The following is a 12,184-nucleotide window of genomic DNA, read 5'->3' as shown; positions in this document are numbered from 1 at the left end:
GTCTGAATATCAAAGTAGATTTTTCCAAAGAAAAGAGACATTTTTCAAATCAGCGTGTAGCACTGCAAAATCTCAGGACCAAAAAAAAGAAAAAAAGAAAAGGAAAAATCACATAAGAAATGAAATGGCTGAAGATGAAAGGATTGTTGCTGTTAAGACTAAAAGTTAAATTTTAGCCAAGTATATTTAAATCATGAACAGGCACAGAGAGAGCCACGAGTGTTCACAATCAGAGGCAGGACAAAGTGGCAGTGATCTTTCTGACAAATAAATTGCTTGAAATATTGCATGACATGCTACACAACACCCTGATTACTTTCAATTTCCAAGTGCAACCAAAAGATGGGTCCAATTATGACATCAATACAAGCTTTCTTTCAGAATGGAATGAAAGAACAGTAAATCCCAGTGGCCACGGGAGTTCTGCAGCAGCGATGATGTCATATATAAAAATAGACATCCTCTAACAGAAGCTGAAACTTGTGTAAACAGCACACTGCACACTATTCTCAACTGCCTTGCATGAATTTGCAATGCATGCTGTTAATAGCACGAGATTAATCATTTCATGTTTTACACTATTTCCTGATTTACATTTCAATTTCTAAACAGACTCCATGGTGTAATTTCTCAATCTGTATAAATTAAATCAACATAAATACCTAATTATAACTGCAAGAAAGAGAAACGGTCCCCCCAAAGGAAGGAGACAGAGACCACTGCAGCAGCTTTAACAGGCTGCATTTTGCCAGGAATGCAACGCTGTTATGTCCACCTATTGTTCAAAGACCTTTCCGCAGGAAGCTTTCTGCAGGATTTTAAAATGCAACATGGTCTAGGTGAGGAGGGGCTAGCAAACCTGCTGAGAATAAGCATGAAAAGCAAAGGATACTTTTGACACTTCTCTTTAAAAGACTCTCTGATGCAAATATGAAAACATCGGGGCATGCATACAACAGTATCTACCAAAATGTGGGGAGGGCAGGTTTGTATCTATCACTCCTATCAACAGCCTATCCACATCCCCTCTTTCCATTCTTTACTTCCCAATTCATTTCTTTTTTCACATTTCTATTGGGCTTTCTTGGATTAAAGAAGATTTTCCTTTGAGCAAAGATAATAAGGCCATTCAGGAAGCCATGCCTGATTCCTCAAGATGCCTGGTTTTTGAGCCTCCACAGTACCTGGATTTCCCTCTATCTTAACTGCCCATCGATTTATCTGTATTTTGTGTGAGGCCATAAAGTCAATGAGGGCAGATTCTGTCTGTCCTGTAGACCTTTACAGCCATGGAGTCTGGCACAGCCCTGAAACAAGGTGGGTGCTCAATAATATTCATTAAAATAGTAAAAACATATAAATGAAAATACTGAGCTTTCCTCTCTATGATACAAGAAACAGAATACACAAATTTTCTGAAACTCCATCCTATTATAATTCACACAGAGGGACTGACGACCATACTGAAGACAAAGGCTTTAGATTTAATTAAGCAAACAAATGCCTGATGAAAGATGAAGAATAAAAATGTTCAAATAATTAAGAAATTTCCCCATACTTGAATAATTTCTGTATATGCATATAAACAGATTTTAAATATCATCATTGAATAAATTAGTCAAGTGGGATATGAACTGTCATAAGTTAAAATCTTAAGACCTTAATATTCTAGGAAATTTAGTAGACACACAAGTCACTGATACACAACACATGCTCTTACTGTTAAGTAGCATATATTGGATTAAAGTAGGAAGACCTCAGTAAAAAAGTAAAGAATAAGTGACAAAGCAAAGCCGTAACATGAGGGAAAATATTGCCTATTTCTAATGCAAGAACAACAGCTCACGTCAAAAAGTCTAATGTCAAATAAATGTGTATAATCACACAAACACTGTAATTTTTTCATGTCTCAATATTTAAATTTTTTTTGAAATTAACCTACCAAGAAGTCCTTAACCGAAGATGAAACCAACTTAAATCAAATCCATCACTTAAAAAAAGTGATAGATTATATTCACAGATATATAAGATATATATAACCTAGGAATGATTATATAACCATTAGAAGAAATAGTACTTATATTATTATGAAGAATAACCTTATTAAAAATAGGACTCATTTTCATATGCCTCATATAAGGATCAATCTTATTACACTGGTGCTACGTTAAAGATATTGTATTATCGCTGGCTATAATAAAAAAATTAATTCCATGATGTTTTTGTAATATTACATTGTATTCAACTTAGATTATATTAACTTAATTTTATGCAGTATTTTTATTTCTTTTGTACACCTGCACTAAGAACTTTAAACTAAGCCTGACCTACTGAAAAATTCAATACATAATTATTAAACGGTGCCCTGAAGTGTATATTCCCATTGTAGAAAAGGAGTACTAACAGAATGTGTGGGAAATACCTTTTTCTATGACCGACGGATTCTCCTTATTTCCAAAAGTTCACATTGATTGAAACTTTATAAATAAGTTTTATGTTATATTATGTTTGAATCCTCCTAATTCAAATTTGTATAAAGTAAAGTCACACTTTGGGGGGTAAGTAGGAGTGGAGGTGGAAAGTCAGTCGGAACCTCAAAGTGTGGACAGCATTCTAATTATGCAACCAGCCCTGGAAGGCTGCAAAGGTAGGAAACGTCAGTTGGTACACATCACCTCCACAGTTTAGAAGGGACAACTTTTCCTTAGTCTTCAGTCTAATATCTCAATATTAGATTAAAATAATAATAAAAATAAAATTGTACAAATTTTTACACTTTCTAAACGAGGAAGAGAGCAGAGCTGTTTTTTTCTTTTTCCCATTAAAAAAAAAAAAAAAAAAAAAGGAATAAAAGATGACAGAACAGGTATGTGCCAGCTTCCCCCATCCCTGCATCCAGGTGAAAGTAAGAAGGCCCTTCTTCCCTTTTAATTCCTCTCCCTCTCCCCTCCATTCTTATTATGGAACTCACATTTCCCTACCCACCCAAACTTCGAGAATAAATTACCCATCAATGCAGAGGGGGCCTGTAATTAGAGGTAAAATAAACAGGTTTCCCCCCCCCCCCCGACCCTATTCTGAGCCTGTCAACAAGGTAAACCCGTCCAAAGTCCCAAGTCAGTCTAGAAATGACCCCAAACTTCCCAGCCTCTGCCGGGAACCTTATCCACGACCTGACTCTGCCACTCTGCCTCTTCCCACTCAAAGACTGAAACTTCGTGCCGCATCCTGTTTTCTGGCAGTCTTAAACACAGCCTCAACCCAACTCACCAAAATGTAAGAAAATGCTAATGAAAGCCATCTCCAATCTTGCCTTCTCACTGCATTTTAAAATGCTTGCTCTCTGCAAACCTCACACACTTGCCTTGAAAAAGTGACCTGAAAACACTCTACATGGATTATGTGAGTATTCGTGTTTCTGAAGAAAATTATTATCATCTGTCTTAAACTGTTGCAACACGTCTAATTTTTAAAAGTGCACATAAAGGTATACATCATAACCCAGTGCACATTTTAAATTCAGTTCCTACTTCTAAATGGGAATTAGACTAACCGGTAATTTCTCATACTGAAAAAGAGGAGGACTAATTACATACTGGTGTACCTTTTAAAATATTTAAGTTATATATGTTTTAAGTATACATGTACTAGATAAAAGCTCAAAACACTGGCGCAATATAAAAACATTTTTATACAGTTTTATCAGAATCTTATCAAATTTAAAAACTATCAACATTTTTTAGATTTACCACATCACTGAAAAATCAGCAGTGCTTCTAAAATAAAATACAGCAATTATGTCACCTGTGACATTTTAATGTGCATTATGTTGTATAGAACGTAAAGTAATGGCCTTATTTTAATCTGAAAAGTTATACAAATATTTCATGTTTTCAGGCGAGGTTACTGTAATAGCCAAAGATATTACATTGACAGTAGCCTTCCTCTAATGTGAATTAAATTATTCATGACCTTTTTCCTGGGCAATAAGAAAACACAACCATAACATTTCACTAGTTACTTAACCAATTAGTTTCCAGAGATAAATGAGTTTTTCTTCCCTGACTCCAAATTCCCTGATAACCCCAAATTTGACCCAAAATTTCAAACGAGTAATGCTGAAACCGTAAATTAGTCATATACTGGCATGAAACAAATGAGCAAAGATATTATTATAGGCCTCAATTAAAATACAGAATGAAATAAAAGCATGAAATCTGGTTAAAAATCAAGCGCAAATAAGAAAATGCAAGCGAATTTTAAATTCTTATTTCCTTTTTGACAAAGCCTTTATTCTGACTAAAACTTTACCAGTGGTCTCCCAAAATGCTCTCACACTGGGATTCCTGAAATTTAAAGCTTTCACCTATAGCCTTTAAAATGTAAACGTCTAATGGATTGCCCATAAAACTTTCACACAAAAAGCAGTTAAGCATCCAGGATGTCTATCTACCTGTCTTTCTCTCTTCATTTCTTTATGCGCAAGGCAGGTTAGTTAAGAACTGCGCTCCACTCATTCTTAAAAATACGTAGTCTGCACTTTTATTCGTTCTTCAAAGAAAGTGAGCAATTTATCCCTAGGTCTGCACAAGTAAAGCAGCCTGTGACATCACCCAAACCACTGACAGTTTCAAAGTTGTAAGGGATTTTTACTAAATCAGGGCAAATTACAAAAGAACAAGACCAGGCAAAACACATCAATATTATAAACTCATTAGTTACAATGCAAATTCACAAATGAACTGAGGTTAGTACTAGGAGACCACACACAAATTACAATACCTGAGATTTAGTGCATTCCTTTGAGCCAGAATGAAATGAGTGCCATAGAGGAGGAAAGGAAAAGATGACATTATCAGACATGCTACAGTACATCTGCCAAAATGAAGATCATGTTAAATTAGGTTAAGAATGACCGTACAGCACTGGCTCCGTGTATGATGCCCTTTATGTTCCTTAGCCATGCACTTGAACTTGAAATGCACCTGCAACCATTTAGGTCGCCTGTGAAGTAGGACCATGCACCTTCTCAACAAACTTTTCACCCTGGCTCCCACCTTACTAGGGTTCTTTCAAAAGGAGTTATTTCTGCTCAGAATAAGTAAATGTGACTTAGGGCTAATTTTGTTGTTTTCATATGTTAAAATCATGTACTTAGGCAAAATAATAATTATATAAATAAAGTTAAAACACAATTTGCATGAAAAGACGGGATTCAATATTTAGAATTATGACTCTTGTTGCCCATCTGAACTCATTTAGAAAAATTAATACCACCATGTCACATATTAGCAAACTGGTACCTGATCCATCAGTAAGCAAGTTAAATTTTTCACCCTAGTACTGAATTTTCCCTCATAAAAGTACCTGTTGACCAGGTAAGGCATTTTTTAAAACCACTAAAAAAAAAAAAATCTTGAATAATTTTTTAAAACTTCACATTTAAAAAAAAAATCAGATTAAAAAGGGGGAGTCATGTAGGGGAGGTGGGTGAAGTATTCCATAAAGGGGGAAAACATGGGGATAGCAGAGAGAAATAATTATAAAATGACACCCCCGAACTTAAATGGGACAAATATAACTATAAAATCAAACCAATCAGCTTTAACCCTAAATTTTTAGTAACCCACATTGCTGCTAAATATCTTGGTATAGAATCTGATTTGGAAAAATAATTCCAAAGCAGAAAGAGTATTAACAATATTAGTAGATTGTACTATTAATGTGTACAACTATTTTTAATCCATATTTCCTTCTTCCATGATGCTACACTGACACTAAAAATACTACCTTCTTTTACAGACAATGGTAACAAAAAACCTTTCATAGGTTTTTTCAAAAAAATACCAAGGCTCTCCAGCAGGCAAACAAAGCTGACTTTATGATGAGCAAAAAGCAACCCTTTCCAAATGAGCTCAATGAAATGATTCAACTATGAAATTCATGTTAAATTAAAATTGTGCATGGGCAGTGAGACGAGTAGGCAGAGAGCTGGTGGTCAAAACTGCTTAAATATTCAAATACAAAGGGCTCTCAGAAATAGAACACATGAAGTGCGGGTATAAAATGCATCACTTCAAGTTACCAGAAAATTAAGTACATAATTTTAAGTCTATATACATTTTTCCATGCAGTTTGCATTTATACTTATTTGCAAAAAGAAAGAAGAGGATACGGAAGACAAACAAATAAGAAATGTAAAATAGTTGTCTTTTACGTGTTTTTATTTTTTCATATTTTTATTTTAAAATTAATTTCACAAATGAGTGCTCATTTAATGGTATTATAAGTATAGATAAACCATATTTGACCTTATTATGACATATGTAAGAATTCAAGTTACTTTCTTCTTGAATACAGAAATCCTGAAATATATTTGCCACTATTCTGGGTGGGCCACCAGGGGACATGGACACAGCATAGCTGAGCAGAGAGAAATGAGTGAGAAAAATAAGGCTCCCAAACTGACTACGCTGGGGTCTTGTACAAATCACTCATTATCTGTGCCTCGGTTTCCTCAAACATAAAAAGCAGTTTCTTTACCTAGTATTTACGAAATAAATGACAATCAAGCGGTGAAGGCATTAAAGAGGACCTCTGAACCTATTAGAAATGCTTCAGACCATCTTTACACTGGGATTTACAGAAGCATCATTTCAAATTATGCTCTCACTTCACCATATTAAAAACCAAAAATTCTCAGACAATATTCTCACAATGGTATGAAAATAACAGGTAATTTTTATATATCTAACTTTTGAATAAAAAACAGGTATGATACCCGTTCACTGGCGACGGTGAGGGAAAGGGCAAAATTTTAGATCAAGATAAGAACCTAAAAATATCCCAGTTACAACTGTACATGCTGGTCACAAAGCTGATCCAAAGAGACCACGTTAAGAAAGAAAAAGGCTAAACAATGCCTTTTGATATCTTATTTCAATGCTCCTTAAACTATTCACATTATGTGTTTCCAGAAAAATCTGCACTTTGAATAAGTATACCACAGAAAGGAATTGTTCATCAAAAATAGAAAATGTATGTCTTTTCACAAAACTCCCAACAAAAAGCTATAAAGATAAATATAATTATTATACTTGTATAGCTTACCGTATGATAGCCTCTAGGCAAAGGTGGTTTGCCCACAGGATAAGGGTCCACAGTATCAATAATCGTTTGTCTTTCCCCCTTCTGGTTGATTTTTCTAAATCTCCTTCGAGACTGTCGATGAGAAGCTTGACGCTGAAAATATTCTTCATTTTCATCCATATAGTCTACCTGAAATAAAATCCCCCAAGATTTCATTTCTTCCAACACCATGTTCCATATAAGATTAGATGCAGAATAAAACTTACGGGTAGTCCACATTCATTCATTGTGCAAAAAGACATTTGTAGACAAACTATCTCGACAGACTTCAAATGTTTTTGAACTTCTCTGGAACTAAGTGGTTCTGAGTAACTTTTCTTTATAAAAGAAAAGAGGCATTTTCAGTTCCACTTAGGACAATATGGGTAACTCTTGAATTTCCTGCAGTCTCAAAGGGAAGGATATTTTCAGTAGTCTTTGTCCTGATTTATTAATGAAAGATCTCACAGGATACATCACCATGCATTATGAAAGCAACTGCCCCATTGTCTTAACTAAAGCACAAAAACTCTCATGAAGTAAATCTGTTTAAAAAAAAAAAAAACCCAAATCCCAAATGACTCAGACACGACTACTGGCAGAATGACTTTGGTAGATTACTTAAGGGCTTCTCTTCCTACTTTCATTCTACAGATTCAGTTTTTTTTTATTATAAATCGCACTGTTCTCAAAAAATAATTTCCTCATTTTGAACATTTAGAAAGTGATGAATGGACTAACAGAAGAAAAGTTACGTTCGGTTAATCCTCACCGCACTACATAATGAAAATGAGATTGCTCACAAAAGCATATTTAGATCCTAAGATGGTTCTCACACTGACAAACCTACTAGTCTGCATTGTATGGACAAGGACAAAGTCCTCAAGGAATTCTGAAGGTCAAAAATCCTTCAGATCAACACAAAATAGCAGTAACAGAGACCAAAATCTCAAGGAAATATCTGAAATGCTTTTCAAGACCTGTGGCTGGAAAGCCCAACGTATCTGCCTACATTTTTCCACTCCTAAATCTTTACTCACCACCATGCCACTTTCTCACTTAACAGTAAATTTGGGGAAATTTTACCAAAAGTTTTCACTAGCTTTGATGAGGAAGTTCCCATTTCTGACAAATTCCTCTCCTCCATCATAGGGAAAAAACCTACATCTCCTCTGAAAATAGACTTATAGGCATCTACCAAATATTTTATTAAATATGAATAAAAAGCCTCCACCATCATCTGTTTTAGGCCATTATTTATTCAAAAAGTTTCCCTGCCCAGATAGATGCTGGATGGGAAATATTATGCACACCAGCCAACTGAGTGTCTCTACTTGGCACTCCCTCCAATCTTATTTTTGTTGCTGATTTTTTTAAGGGGTACATAGTGTCCCATCTTAAAATCATGTTTATACAGTAAGGAAGAATGTGACAGGCTTTCCTTAAAGCATCAGTAAAAATAATTATGTTGCTAATATCTCTTCTAACGTTATGTTTTTTGCATGTGTCTTACCTCAATATATTTTTTAAATCACACTATTCAATTAAAGAGATAAAAATCTCAACAGAGTATTTAACCAGCATAAAAGTCCTCCAAATTTCTTTCAATTAGATAAAGGAAGTGATTTCCTTTGTCAATTGTTGCCTGAATACATATCACTGTGTCTCATTTAAAGTACCTCACTCATTCCAACCAATACTTGGAGAGCTAAAATCCTGCAATTCCAAGATTCTCCCCAAGTTTAAATTAAATGGCATTTTCATAGACTGATTTATAAAGTTCAAACACCAAACATTTAGGTACGTGACCCTTTTAAACTTTCTTTTTCATTATTTGACTCCCGTAAATAATTATAATGATTATGAACTAAAACTCAAAAAGTTATGAAATAAATATACCTAGAGTTATAAAATATATAATACAGTTATAAGTAGTTTGTGAAAATACTTTTATTTCATAACTTTTTTTAAGGGAAAAAAGTCTTCACAGAAGTATTCTTACCACAATCATTTCAGAAGGCTCTAACACAATGCATTCACAGCCACGCCTAAAGCTTCCTGCAGAACGCTTGCCAAAACTAGAAAGAAAAAAAAGATTTAAGAAATACAAATTGTGAATTAAAGCTAACCATTCAGATGAATAAAAACAAGGAAGAAAACAACTACAAAAAATATACATTGAAGAAAGAGAACTATCTCAAACCATTATTTACACAGAATGAGAAGGAACCATTTAAGTTTTTAAATCTCAGATATATTTCTCTGGAAAATTCCAATATAGTGTTTTTGAATTCATAATGTAAGTAATGAAGAATCATTATGAATGTGTTTTGTGTTAGGCTGTCTGAAACCACTCCCAGTTAGGTGAAGATTTAGAATATTCTAACAGGGGTGGGAATTGGATCAATGGCAAACTATAAAAATATCCAAGATATAAAATGCATATAATTCTCTTCTATAACTTAACTTGCTTAGGTTAAACATTTCTTTCACTTAAAAATGTAGTTATTTTTCTAAATTTTCAAATCAACTTATTCAAAATCAGTTTAAGGAAAAGGTATTCAACTCAGGGCTTTCAGCTACACAGTGACTTACGTGGACATGCATTCCCAAAGCCCCTTTCCGCGTGAAAACTGCACTGCCGACTTCAGACACGGCACCTCTGCCCCATCTGTGGAAATACCCACCTAACGCTAGAGCAGATTTATTCTCTCTGGCATAGCTTTATGCCAACTAGAGCCACGAAGAGTTCTAAGTAGTCATGACTTGTTCTGCTAACGTACCACCTACCCCTGCTCATTCACTACTCCAAAAGGCCTCCCTTCCCTCCAGTCAACATCTTAGTAACCATTTTTTTTCTGGCCACACCGTGCAGCATGGGGGATCTTACTTTCCCAACCAGGGATCGAACCCGCAGCCCCCGCAGGGGAAACGCGGAGGTACGGAGTCTTAACCACTGGGCTGCCAGGGAAGTCCCAGTAACCGTTTTTAATAACCTACTTTTGAGAAAAATATGAGGAAAAAACGCTTCCAAAGAGCTATTTTATCGAGATTTTTTTCCCAAATCAATTAGACATTTGAGCAGCTCCTATGGACATTCTCATTCCTTTTATAACTCTCTTTATGTCATGGTAGTATACAATGTTTCACATGTTAGAACCCAACTTGGATTAGGAAAAAAAAAAAGTCATGTAAGATGAAGAGAACAAGAAAGTCAACGTTCTCACTCTATGAGCTTGGGACCTCTAGCAAACCAACTTGACCATCCTCATAGTCTAAACTGTACTCATTTTTAAGGTTATCGGGCGAGCCCAGGCCATCACTGAAGTCATTTCCTGCTCCAAAATTGTTTCTATGAAAATCAAAAAGAACCATACTTAGCATATCTGAAAAATCCTTCAAAAAATATTCATACATACATATTCTCACAACCATACATATTGAAGTGCTTTTTTTAACTGGAAAAAAATCTGCCAAGAAAAATATAATAATCTTATCTTCTTTGTCATGTTATTTCACATGCAATTAAAATGACCTAAATTTTTACATATTCTCCTCTTAGTTTACAATTAAAGACCACTAAAATTACAGAAAATTCTCAACACACACAAAAATTTGCTTCTGGTTTTTGAAACTATCTACTTGCAATTTATTTTTTTACAATGAAGCTTATAATTTAATGATGCACTACAAACTAAGAAATAATCTCAGTGTGTTAGTAAAATATGTAGCAGGTTTCATGCCATCATTGCCCACTGAACCCTGTTACAGGACTAGGTAAAAACATATATTGTATGTTTAAGTTTTATCACTAAATAAAATAGCACTAAAACCTAAAGAAAATCACGTGACTCTAAGTTTTTTCGTATTTTATTAAATTACAGAACCAGACAAGCTTCATAATCATAATGATCGAGTGGTTTTCCTTTTTTAAAATTTCATGTAGTAAAAAAAAAAAATCAAACGTCTATAATGCATACAATGTTTAGATGACAACTTAATAAAAAATAAAAACTGCTAGAATTGAGTTGCTCACAAATTTTAGCAACAAAAGTAGTGACATCCACACGAATAAACTATGTGGTATTTATTTATTTTATGCCTAATTCTAGTACCAACCACTCCCTACTCCAGAATTAAGGCTATAAAACCCCTTACCGATCAGCCATTAGTTCAACAGAACTTTATGGCTGAGAAGATATTCACGTATTTAGTTGCACTAACACTATTACTTTAGGGATGAAAAGTGTGCATCCCCTAAGATGTGCTACAAAAAATATCTCTATGCCTTTTGCAAAGTGAGCTGCACTAAAATCTAACAAAACTCTCTTTGAAGCCCCAAAAGACTCAGGTTCTACTGACCATCACAAAGATGTGAACCATAGGAGAAATAATAGACTCTTGTCAGGTTAATTCTTTGAATACATTGAGGGGGGGAAAGGCAAATGCACAGAGAACCCACTCCAGCAAGAGAGAATAAATTATTTCATTTATCCAAAAATCCATTGTTTCGAACACAGCCAAGAACCCAGAAGGAAAGAGTGGCCTCAAAAGAGCTAAAGCGCAAGTCATGAATGCACTCGCTGGGGCCTAATGACAAGGTCCCTTGGCTCTATGGCAGAGAGGAGTTACTCTTAGCTTACAAACCAGAAGCTGTAAGGTAGGAATGGTCAGGGAGGAATGAAAAACGTCACCTAGAAACCCATTCAGCCCACAAAATACTTCTGCTTCTACTCTCTGATTCTTTGAAACAATAAATACAGAAACAAAAGTAAGTAAACACCATTATTTACTAAGTTTTAAAAAATCTTTGACCAAGTTCTATATAAATAAACTGTTTTAAAAATACAGTCCCGGACTCAGTGCTCTGTGGTGACCTAAATGGGAAGGAAATCCAAAAAAGAGGGGCTATATATATACATATAGCTGATGCACTTTGCTGTATAGTAGAAACTGACGCAACACTGTACAGCAACTATACTCCAATAAAAATAAAAATAAATAAATACATAAAAAATTTTTTTAAATACAGTCCTGGAAAATTTTAGAGATAAAA

The 12,184-nt window shown here is 34.7% G+C and overlaps 1 protein-coding gene across 13 annotated transcripts in view; it reads right to left on the bottom strand.

The window, feature by feature from the left end:
* RAPGEF2 (Rap guanine nucleotide exchange factor 2) overlaps positions 1–12,184 on the bottom strand; it is a 248,786-nt gene that overhangs the window by 110,352 nt on the left and 126,250 nt on the right. For 10 of the 13 annotated variants that reach the window (XM_059922344.1, XM_059922353.1, XM_059922347.1 and 7 more), the window contains 3 exons: positions 9,131–9,206; positions 7,111–7,278; positions 4,783–4,800 (listed from right to left, as the gene is read on the bottom strand). In XM_059922344.1, coding sequence (XP_059778327.1) covers positions 4,783–4,800; positions 7,111–7,278; positions 9,131–9,206 — 262 coding nt within the window. Of the gene's footprint in view, positions 1–4,782; positions 4,801–7,110; positions 7,279–9,130; positions 9,207–9,723; positions 9,743–12,184 lie in introns of those variants that run through there. The other 3 variants (XM_059922345.1, XM_059922348.1, XM_059922354.1) reach the window with 2 other exon arrangements.

The sequence above is a fragment of the Balaenoptera ricei genome, chromosome 5, assembly GCF_028023285.1.
Source record: "Balaenoptera ricei isolate mBalRic1 chromosome 5, mBalRic1.hap2, whole genome shotgun sequence".
Classification (NCBI taxonomy): Eukaryota; Metazoa; Chordata; class Mammalia; order Artiodactyla; family Balaenopteridae; genus Balaenoptera; species Balaenoptera ricei.
The sequence above is the reverse complement of the archived record's forward strand: the minus strand, read 5'-3'. Positions and strand labels throughout refer to the sequence as shown.